This window comes from Pipra filicauda, unplaced genomic scaffold (genome assembly GCF_003945595.2).
Source record: "Pipra filicauda isolate LSUMZ 115617 unplaced genomic scaffold, ASM394559v2 scaffold526_size363937_pilon, whole genome shotgun sequence".
In the NCBI taxonomy this organism is placed as follows: domain Eukaryota; kingdom Metazoa; phylum Chordata; class Aves; order Passeriformes; family Pipridae; genus Pipra; species Pipra filicauda.
Window position 1 is genome coordinate 229697 of NW_024104672.1, and position 11451 is coordinate 241147.

At 45.7% G+C, this 11451-nt stretch overlaps 1 protein-coding gene across 1 annotated transcript; it reads right to left on the minus strand.

The window, feature by feature from the left end:
• Window positions 1-1637: 1637 nt before the first annotated feature.
• On the minus strand, window positions 1638-11186 carry NRSN1 (neurensin 1). Its single transcript, XM_027734148.2, has 3 exons — window positions 10972-11186; window positions 4213-4410; window positions 1638-3229 (listed from the first exon to the last, which is right to left on the minus strand). Exons 2-3 carry the CDS (start codon window positions 4399-4401, stop codon window positions 2831-2833), a joined length of 588 nt encoding a protein of 195 aa, XP_027589949.1. The 5' UTR covers window positions 4402-4410; window positions 10972-11186; the 3' UTR covers window positions 1638-2830.
• Window positions 11187-11451: the final 265 nt, after the last annotated feature.

Consider the following 11451-nt stretch of genomic DNA (forward strand, 5'->3'; position numbering starts at 1 on the left):
CTGATGCTTCAGTTCCTGTACCAAAGGATGAAGATGTTAAGACATTACACGAAAATGGATCTTGAAAATGTTTCTTATTAGCAACAGAGTAATTTTCTGCTCAGTATTTCTACAAAAGCCCTGGGTAGCACTGATTCTCTGCTGTGAAGGATTGCAGCCTCTGGAGGTCTCAATTCCAGAAAAGCTCTAAGCAACCGAAACAAGGGTTTAATGAGATGAAACGTGTGCAGCAACATTAGCCATGACAACATTATCAGCTTTGCTGCTGCTGATAAATCCCAAGCGCGTTTCCTATCCTAGCAAGCTTCAGTAAAATCCTCAAGGGCAGTTCTTTTTCCATAACACCTGGGTAATGCCATTCCATGACTCATCCTCTGTTGTACTGTCAAAGCATGTTCAGTTCTGCCAGAGAAACGTGCAGTGTGACCCAGAGCCTGATGCTTGAATCAGGTTATCAATTTTTTGTTTGGTCAGTTGTCCTCTGGACAAAAATTTAGCAACACTTGCATGTCTGTATCTGCATGAGGGATGTGTTTTAAGGAGAACTATATACCCATATAGGTAGTTTGGGTAAACAAGCTCAGCCTCTGCTTTCTTTTCCAGTTTTCCAGGATTTTCAGTCAAACTTCCAGTACAGTGTTAACAAAAGGCAGGTGGAGATAAGGGATTTAGTAAGACCTACAGGAGCCCTCGCTCTCATCTCCTTTGGTGAACTTAATTTTGAAACTTAAATTATCACGGTGCCTCTATGCACAAATTTTAATTAAAAACTCTACATTGAAAAGGTTAGGATAGCTTGACTCTGCTGCCCACACACTGATAGCCTGACAGCAGTGAAAGCTAATGGCAGTAAACAAAATTCCTTGCAACCTGAACAGGAAGTGCTGAGGACTCTCTACCTGGAATAACTAACAAACAGCAGTAGTGACAGCCTGTCCCAGTCCTGCCACATGCCTTGTAAGTAATCACTACCCCCCACCCCTGTTCTTGATGACTTTCTTTATAAATAATACACAGCTCCTCATTTTGCTACTCTTCTCATCTTCTCTTTAGCACTGCTTCATCTGTTTCTCCCCTGAGATTACAATCTTATTTTTAAGCACTGGGTGCAATGTGCATTTGCATTTCTAATATATGGGTGCCGGTGAATTGCCAGATGCCTTTAAACCTACTTTGTTTCATTCTCTGTGATCACATGCAAGTGATGAGCTCTCAACTGTCCATCTTTTCAGTATTAGTGCTTGGACACTGCAATTGCATTGCCAAGACAGGCACCTTCTTTGCAGAAGAAAATTTTACTTCCAATGCTGTTGTCAGCCATAATAGTTATTGCAGCTTCAGCGGAAACTTCCAACCACATATGATCTGGTCTATTGAAGTTGTAAGTATGAACTGAGTGTCACAGACCACAAAATGTCTTATCAGCAAGGGAAAGAGCACAGCTGTTAACACATACCTGCCATTATTGTGCCAGAATCTGTTTTATTTAGCACCAAAGTGGCTTCCTCACCTCTGAAAGCTGAAAACACAGACTGCATTAAGAGACCAGTGAGTTTCAACTGCTGATTTCTCCTTTCAAACTGAGTTATTAAATTTATAGAGAAACCTATTTGACTAGAAAGAGACTTTTCACAAAATCCATGGTTGGCTCACGCCTAGAATTTTATTCAATCCATTCAAAAAATAGACAGAACTATAAGGTGGCACATATTGTCAGAGAGTACAAATGTCACATCTTTCTTTATATAGTTTAATTTAAATCCATAGATTAAGACAGTGAAATAATTGCCCTGGGTGGGAAAATAATTAGGGGTCTTCCATGAAATGACAAGTCTTTAGGTAAGCATTTACACAAATGTATCTGATTAAGCATAAGTTTTTCTATCCTCTATAAAAATATAAACAGCATTTCAAAATGTCTTTAGACATGTAAGTTAAGGTCATCTAATATGACATCAACGTACTGACAGAATACAGGGCCTGGGCATTTATTACAAACCACATTTATTAACCCACACCCAGCCAAAACTAAAACATTTTGTATGAGCCTCAAACATAATACAATATGATGAAAGAAACAATATCAAGCCAAAGACATACAAGTATGATGTTCCTCCTCCCATATGAATTCCTTCTCTTTATTTTGTAGTTTTTCTTAATACAGCAATGACTAAGACAAAAGTGGCACCTTAGCACAGGTTAATTGCAACTCAGGATCAAATACAACTTGCCTTTCCTAGAAAGTAACATTGCTGGGAAGTGACACGTGCCAGGATCAAATTAAGGGCACTCACTTATGTGAGTATGTTTTACCTGTGCAGTATTACTTTGATACAGACTGTATGTAGCATGTGACAGGAGGACAAGTGCAAATTACAAGGGCAGAATCTTGGCTTCCCAGACAGCAGAACCAGGCAGGAAAACTAAGATTAAACAGTATTTTAAAAGCAAGAAGAAAATTAAACAAAAAGCCAACTCATCTAAACTTTAATAGTGGGATGAACGGTGTTCCTGGTACAGTTGTCGTAAATGCACCCTAGGTTTTCCAGGGAAGCAATCTGATAAGCCAAACACCTAATCATTGTTGCAAGAACTCACTGGTTCCACACAGACTAAAACATTCAAATATACTGATACATTGGTCACAGGTCTAATCATATAATTTTCTTTTTCCCAATCCTAAATTTTTACTGTAGCAGCTTCCCCATTAGCTGCACGTTTTTATAGCAGAGCACTGGGTGTTGTCATTGACTAGCACTGATGCCAACAAGGCTGGTATTTTCCAGTTAAAGTGATCTACACTTTTGAGAAACAAAACATAAGGAAAGGGTCAGGTTTCAGATAAAGGTTGGACATTTTGAACTCTGGACAAAGTGACAGGTATCTTTGATTCTCCTGGTGCTGGCGCTTTTGTGACTGGGTTTGCCTGGGCTTTTATATCAGCTATTCTCTCTTTAAATCTTTGCTGGAGGTACTTCTCTTCTTTGGAGTAACTTTTAGCAAAAGCAGACATCAGCAGACATGCTGCCACGGTGGACCCTCCAACACAAAACAAGATTGCTCCTGCCAACTTACATATATCAAGGGACCCATTAAACTGAATGGCATGGGTATCCACAACAACAAAATCATCTTTCCCAAGAGCTTCGATTTTCGGTGGCACAAGGAAACCCACTACAAGAACCGTTACACCTATCAGCATAAAAGCCGTCCCAGAGATGAGTCCGACCTGGAAAACAAAGAAACAAACAAAACCCCAGTTAATATGTCTTTCCAATTTTCACTTGGTAAGTGTTCCTAGGAGGCATTTAGCTTTCGCTGTTTCTTGCAGATTTAGATCTCTCTTCTAGGAGAAGGCTGGTATTTTTCTCTTAGGTCATATGAGGCCCTACTAGAACTAGAATATATGAAAAACTGTCTTTTTACACTTTGTATTTATATAATTATTGACATTTCTGGAAACAACAGATTATATGTCTAATAGCACTTAATGTTGAAAGGCCCCATCACAGAGAGGATCACAATTTAACCATAGTTTTGTATAAGGGATTATTTCTTTAACTTTAGGTGGTGGTTAGCACAACAGATGAGTACCCGCTGACAGTCTGTGTCATATCCACTACTTGCTTTTAGTTCATGAACTGTCACTCCTTTGCAGAGATTAGAAGGAAGTTGCTATGGCCATGAACAGATCACAGAGTAATTCTAGCATATTTCAAGTGTAAATGCAAAATTTGGTTTACACAGAATGTCCCTGGGGTAGGCCTCACAGGTGCCTTCCAAACTCTGCTGTTCTTCAGCCCTGTCGAGTTCCCTGACCTTAATGGAGATCTTTTGGTTTTCTTGATCCCTTGGTCACACAGACCTTGAGTTACTGCTCTTAACCTACCAGTCCTATTCCCAATAATCTGGTAGGACTATTGTGGGTGCAGAGCAGAGGTAAACTACACTTTTAAGATATATGTGGGGTTCCAAGACAAGACACTGATGTTTCAATGACATCATGACAGATAAACTAGAGGATCCAAAGCCCCCAGAACTGCCTTGGAAGCTGATATATTTTGGTAAGAGTGCCCTGCTTTCAGACACAGTTATTTGGTTGTCTCGGGTAAACTGAGCAACAAAAGGCCTTTCTGGATGAATACCATTAGTTACACAGAGTAAGTCTGGAAATGGGAGTTTCTCTCTCCACTAAAAAGCAACAGGTAGTACCTTCCAGAATACAGAGCTCCACCTGCTAGGCGATCTCTGAATCTGAAAATCATCCTCATACTCCCAAATTGAAGCTGTGCAGTCCTCATAAAACTGATGCAGGTAGGACCGAACTCCATAGCGTTGGTATCCTCCCTCGGTGCTGCCCTGCGCATGCTTGGACCCGCAGATGTCAGCATAGGAGCTCATCCTTCCTACCTACAATGAGAGATGTCATGCAAAGCAGGTCATTATCAGTGTGGCAGGAGAGCAGAAATGGCTGCAAACTCTCCAGATGACATGAAAAAAAAAGCCAGCGCAGGAGAGACCTTTCCTTCAATTTTTTTCCAAACGAAGAAATGAGCTGTGTGGAGTTGCATGCAATGACTCAGCTTAAGCAAACGCAACGAACTCAGTGTCTTGGCACAGAAAGACTAAAGGTGCTGCAGGGAACATTCCCTCCCATATACAGGGTGCTCACTCCCCATCTTTTGCACTAGTGTGCTATTGTGTTTCCATGGAGATCCAAAAAAGCAGAATATGCCAGGTAACAAAATCCAGCATCTCTCAAGGACTCGTGTTGTGTCTCATCCAGACTGCTTCTATTGTTTAAACAGAGTTTGCAACCTTAGGAACTTTACAAACTGCTGGGTAACAGGATTTTTTTTCACGTTTCTTTTCCTGAGCTTCTGAAGTGCAGGACTAAGCATTGCCATACCATTCACAGCCATTGGAAACAGAGGCAAAATAATTCCTAGACAGATTAAAACAGTATAGAACTTGTACTTAAATATGGATAGTTAAAAATAAAAAAATGGAATGCCACAGCAGCACCAATCTGCTCAATGAAGAATGATATGGAAATATTAGGCCAAGTGCCGGGTCCTGCACTTTGGCCACAACAACCCCCTGCAGCACTACAGGCTGGGGACAGAGTGGCTGGAGAGCAGCCAGGCAGAAAGGGACCTGGGAGTTTGGATTGACAGGAAGCTGAACATGAGCCAGCAGTGTGCCCAGGTGGCCAAGAAGGCCGATGGCATCCTGGCCTGGATCAGGAAGAGTGTGGCCAACAGGACCAGGGCAGTGATTCTTCCCCTGTACTCAGCGCTGGTGAGGCCACACCTGGAGTGCTGTGTCCAGTTCTGGGCCCCTCAGTTCAGGAAGGATATTGAGGTGCTGGAGCAGGTCCAGAGAAGAGCAACAAGGCTGGGGAAGGGACTCGAGCACAAGTCCTATGAGGAGAGGCTGAGGGAGCTGGGGTTGTTCAGCCTGGAGAAGAGGAGGCTCAGGGGAGACCTCATCACTCTCTACAACTCCCTGAAAGGAGGTTGTAGCCAGGTGGGGGTTGGTCTCTTCTCCCAGGCAACTATCAGTAAGACAAGAGGGTATGGTCTTAAGCTCTGCCAGGGGAGGTTTAGGTTAGATATTAGGAAGAAATTCTTTACAGAGAGGGTAATCAGGCATTGGAATGGGCTGCTCAGGGAAGTGGTGGATTCACGATCCCTGGAGGTTTTTAAAATGAGACGGGATGTGGCACTTAATGCCATGGTCTAGTAACCACGGTGGTGTTGGATCAAGGGTTGGACTTGATGATCTCAGAGGTCCCTTCCAACCCAGCTGATTCTATGATTAAACTTACGGCAAAGTACTGCTTCCTTGAAGAAGTCGGTGTCCAAGCTCCTGCTGACTTCAATAAAATCAGAATTCTGCCTGCTATAAAAACTACCAACAAAGTTCCCTACTCTTTCCACTTCATGGAAGTTCTCCTAGCACAAAAAATCTGTATTTAACTATGCAAGTCTAAGGCCTGAACTTGCCTGCATGGGGGTGATGCTACTGAATTCAACGAAATAATACTAGCTCCTAAAAACAACTTGAGCAATAGGTCAGCATTTCTTAAGCTGACCGACTTCTTTTTAAACAAGTTCAAAGAGCCTTAGTCCAAAGGGAACTGTTAATCAGAACTTGCATCTGAATGTCATGGCTGAATTTATATAAGCTTCAAGCAGTACATCAGCTTGCCACAGCAATTTCACCTAGAGGGAGGAAGCTTTGATGTGGTCATGGCAGCTGGGACCTCCCAACTTTGCAGCCCTTCAGATCTTTGCCCTTTGAGAATGGGTGATCTTGCTGGGTATGAAATACCTGGGTATGCAAAAAAACCAAACAGTGGTACATTCAAATTAAGGACAATCTAGAAAATATTGATGGGGACCCCAGGCCCTGAGCTCATCAAAGGGGTTTTATTTTAAAAATATACAAGGCTCCAAAAATTCACCGGAGCAGGGCACCACCTCACCTTTGTGAAACTTGACCTGTCCCTTCTTCCCCACCCCCACACACTTGAGTTGGTCTGAGCCAATAATTAATATAATAACCCAGTGTCTCGCAACAGCCTGAATGAAGCTCTTGGCTGGCTCTAAAACCACTGCTGGTATAAACAGTGAATTTCCAGCCTTTTGAAATCTGTTTGCATTCTTGGCTCAGGAATAAGGAGGGATTTGCTTTTTCCTCTTTACAGAAACCAGTTATCTTGGGGGTTTATTTATTTTTTATATCTAATATGAATTTAGTCTGGAATTTCATGATCTCAACATCTTATAATTGCAAATATCTCTCCTACAACTTGTGTTGAGGTTTGAAGGCGCCCACAGAAGTCATGACCCAGTGGAGGGAGGTAGACACATGTTCCCGGGGGACCTGCCAGGAGCCAGAGGGAACATTGCTGGTGACTGACCTTTGCAGAACAACAGAGGTAATGCCAGGCACACCTTCTGTCAAGAGTCCCTTTTTTGAACCCAAAACTGACTCTATATCCCCCGTAGGTTTCCCTTTTCCACCTCAGCCACTGTAAAGCCTTAGGGAATCAAAGAATCACTCTCCAGCTCTGTGGATGGGCTTGCTCTCTGCTTACAGCATCCTTCAGAGAGTGCTCAAGCTGCTGGCGTTCCCAAGCAAGGCAGAAAAACAGGCAGGGTGGACAGAGACTTTGAGACAGCAGGAAACTCCGGGGCAGCAAGAGCTGCTCACCAGGTGAGCAGGGAGAGCCTGGCCTCTGGGCCACCCTATGTCAAGTTGTACGTAGCTAACACTTATGTTTCCAACTACAGTTAATATACTGAAAAACATTAATTTCTGTCATGGCTTAAGCCCAGTTGGCAGTTCAGCACCTCACAGCCACTAGCTCACTTCCAGCCCCCATCGTGGTAAAACAGGGAACAGAATAAAAAGTAAAGCTTGCAGGTTGAGATAAGAACAGTTTAATAATTGAAACCAAGTAGAAATATAATAATAATAATAGTAAATAAAAAAGGAGAGATAAACCCCAAGAAAAACAAGTGATATACGATACCGCTTCTCACCACCTGCTGACCGATGCCAAATCTCATCCCCAAACTGCCATTGTCCCCTTCCAGGTAACTCCCTCAGTGTCTATACTTGGCCAGCTCATGTCAGCTCTCCTGACAGAGCATGATACACTGAAAAAGTCCTTGGCTTACAGTAAGCCCTAAGCAACAACCAAAACATCACTGTGTTATAATGCTATTCCCACACTGAGTCCAAAACACAGCACTGTACTGGCTACTGAGAAAAAAAATGAACTCTATGCCAGTTGAAACCAGGACAGTTGTGCTTTTTTACAATGCTATGAGGCTTTGAACACTTACTTTTTGAGGTACAAAAAAAATATTGTGATATGTATATAAGTATATAATCTGAACTCTCGTGGGGAAGAGCTGCAATATATTCTACTTTTGGAGCCTGTTTGTTCTTTTGGGAAAGAACTCTTTTTGTTTCCCTCAGGAGTACCTCCTTCTGCTGTTTATCCTCTACCCAAAAAGAGAGCAAAAGTAGTCCTCTTTTCTCACTGCCATCGTTTCTTCAACAGCTAGCTGCCATCTTCCACAGCACAAGCACTGAAGAGTTGTCATAAAACCAGAGTTCTGCCTACCTCATAAAAATACCTTATGGGGAAAGGAGAAGAGGAAAAAGTGGTGTAGTTTACCATAGCTGCCCCAGCTCTCACACACAGGGTCACACCACCTATACCTCAAGGATAAAATCACTTTACATCCATATCCCTCCACCTGTCTTTTGGCTATAAGCAAGGAATCCTTCTCCCACATCAGAAAGAGACTAAAGTAAAGAGGTCAACCAAAGCTCTACAGAGACTCATTCTCTCGTGTCCTTACTTAGATCTTTATTCTCACATCAACCGTACCTCCTTAAATAAATTATGCTTAACTCCTTGCCAACTTAAGTCATCCAGGTAAACATATTTAGCAGCACATAATGAGCAGAATGAGAGATATTTTCCCCAGGTGTAAGTGACTCTGTCAGGTCAACACAGGGATGAACCAGAATTAACATGACCAGATAATGTGGCCTGCCAAATCTTGCTTGTATTACTCCAGCAGCATTCAGAAAGCAGGTGAAGCACATCACCGAGTCTGAACCAGCAACTTTAGTTATTGTAATTTATTTAAGAAAACTCAATGTGACATGACAGAAAGCTGTATAAACATTATCTTGCATTCACTGCACTGTCTGTAGGTTTAGTCAAGCGATAAAAAGGAGGATGCAGTGTTTCAAACAGCTTGATAAAGAATTGCCTGTAAGGGCCACACAGCCTGGAATCATTTACATGACACATAGATTCTTTTTCTTTAGCAATCTAAAAGGCTAATAGGTGGTTTTGGTCAGCCATATGAGCAAAATGATAAATAAGAGCTGGGAGGTGGAATAAAAAACAAAAGAATTATCTTTTGCTTGAAAGAGTTGTGATAGCACAAGTAGTATGACCTTTTAAAATGGAAGGGGAAAAAAAAAAAGACTGCCAGTACCATTAATTCCTTTCAAGCACTGCATAATATTAGTCCTACTGAACATTTTCTTCATGTTGACTCTTTCACTTATAAGCAACCTCCTAATTTTGCAAAGTATCTTGTCCTTTAGAGAGAAGAGGAGGAAGAGGAGGAAGAGGAGGAAGAGGAGGAAGAGGAGGAAGAGGAGGAAGAGGAGGAAGAGGAGGAAGAGGAGGAAGAGGAGGAAGAGGAGGAAGAGGAGGAAGAGGAGGAAGAGGAGGAAGAGGAGGAAGAGGAGGAAGAGGAGGAAGAGGAGGAAGAGGAGGAAGAGTGCTCAGCCCTGTATGAACCATCCTACTAATTTGGCCTAAGATGGTCTCCTCTTTCAGCTGCTATGTAAACATACTGTTGTTCTTGCTACTTATAGATGGGGCAATGGAACTGAAACAGTCAGAGTATGGTGGGAGAAAACAGTTCTCCACAAATAAGAAGGAAACTTTTGTCTCAGCATCAATTTACATTGGACAAAAAAAATACTGCAGCAGCTATCATCTCTGGAGTGTTGATGTGTATTTGCATGTCTTACCTTCATGGCTGAGAAACTAAAAGCTGAAATACTGGGAAACTTTTGCTGAAAAGAGCGTCACTGTTACCCATATCTCTGTTATGCATGAGCTGAGAACATGCATCCAGGCTGCAGGAAGTGGTTTGTTTAGTCGTTAAGTTTTTCAGTGCCTAAACCCAAGGTGCTTAGGAACGTGTGGGATGTAGGATCACAGCTTCAGAGCACTGCGTAGTAGCAATCCATCCCCTAGCAACTTTTGTTCCCATGGCGAAAGCTGTCCTGTTTACTTTGAGATTTACTATTCTCTGCTAATCTGGAGAGATGTGACTGGATTGGTGAACAGAGAGATTAAAAGATGAGCTAGCCCTATGAAAAATTACCCAACAAATTTTCCGACTACTTTGCTTTCTTATGGAAGGGTTGAACACATTGTAAAAAATACAAATGTAAGGAACTGGCATTTGAAAAGCAGAACAAAAGGAAATAAGGATGTGCCATTGCTCTGTGACACCACACAGCCACCGAATGCAAGCCACAAATGCTGATGGTTGGCATGGGTGAAGCTCCCTTCTCCTTTCTTCAGATTTAGATACTTTGACCCTTCTGTTCAGAGGACCACGTTTGAAGTCCTTTACCTACAGAAAGCGAGATCCCTGCGAAGGGTGAACACTGCAATAAATAACCTGTCTTTTACAGTAGTATCCGAGGTGGCCTTTCTGATGCCCTCTGAGCTCCCTATCACTCCATCTCCCGGCGCTTTCCCAGGCTGCTCCTGCCCTAGTGCCCTCCCGCCGCCGCGGCTCCCGCCCGGCGCCCTGCGCTCGCAGGGGGATGCGGCGCTGCCACGGGCATGCCATGTCCATGGGCACCTGCTGCCGCTCCTCTGAGCACGGACAGGGTGCCCGGCTGCCCTCCGGGGCGACTTCTGCACCCCTGCCATGCACAGCGGGGAGGGGGGGGGGGGGGGGGGGGGCGCAACAGCGCCTTCTCCTGTTCCCCGGCGGGGCGGCACCGCCCGCTCCGCAGCCACCAGGGGCCGGAGCGGGATGCTCTCCTCCCGCTTCTGGGTCGGAGCGGGAGAATTCCGCAGCGCCCGTATCCCAGAGAAGCTCTCGGCGCCCGTGGTCCTCCCGGCCGGCGGTGGCCCGGGGACAGAGGGAGGCCCGGCCCGGCTGACCCTGCCCCTGCCCCGCAGCGCCCGGGGCAGCGGGGCAGCAGCCTCCCCCGGGAGAGCCGCATCCCTCCGAGCCGGGAGGCAAAGCGGGGGCTCCGCTGTACCCCCTCGTCCCCTGCCGCACGCCCGCTGCCCTCCGCGGGATGCTCCGCGCCGGCAGTCACAGGAGCCCCCGCCGCGCCCGCCGAACTGCCGAGTCCCCAAGTTTGCCGAGCGGGCCGACGCCGCGGTTTTACCTGTCCCTCCTGCCGCTGCCCTCGGCCGGCGAGCCCCCTTGACGGCGGCGCTAGCTGCGGCCCTCCCGCCCCGGTCCCATCTCCGCTCTGCGCCGCGGCGGCCCCAGACACCACGTATTATGTAGGGCCCGGAGCGCCGCTCGCTCCCGCGCCGTGCCTGCGCACTGAGCCGCCGCCGCCGCCGGGCGCGGACCGGCGCCGGGCCCCGCTCGCCCGCCGCCCCCGCCTCAGGCGCCTGCCCCGAGCGGCCCCGCCGCGCCCCGGCTGCCGGGATTCGGGTCCCTCCGGCCGGGGCCGCCCCCCGGGCCGGGCAGGCCTGCAGGTGCACGCCAAGGTCACCGGAGTGTCCTCCCTGCGTGTAGGGGGCAGAGGCGGCTGATCGCCCCCCGCCACCACTCCCTTTTAATCAGCATCGAAGACAGCAGGGACTCAACGCCATTTGTCCAGTCGAGTGGATAGGCACGACAGAGAGTGCCCTGC

Coding starts and splice junctions, on each gene's coding strand:
- NRSN1 (XM_027734148.2), bottom strand. CDS start 4,401: ATGAGCTCCTATGCTGACATCTGCGGGTCCAAGCATGCGCAGGGCAGC. Junction 3,230..4,212: donor GGAGCTCTGTATTCTGGAAG/GTACTACCTGTT, acceptor TTTGTTTTCCAG/GTCGGACTCATCTCTGGGAC.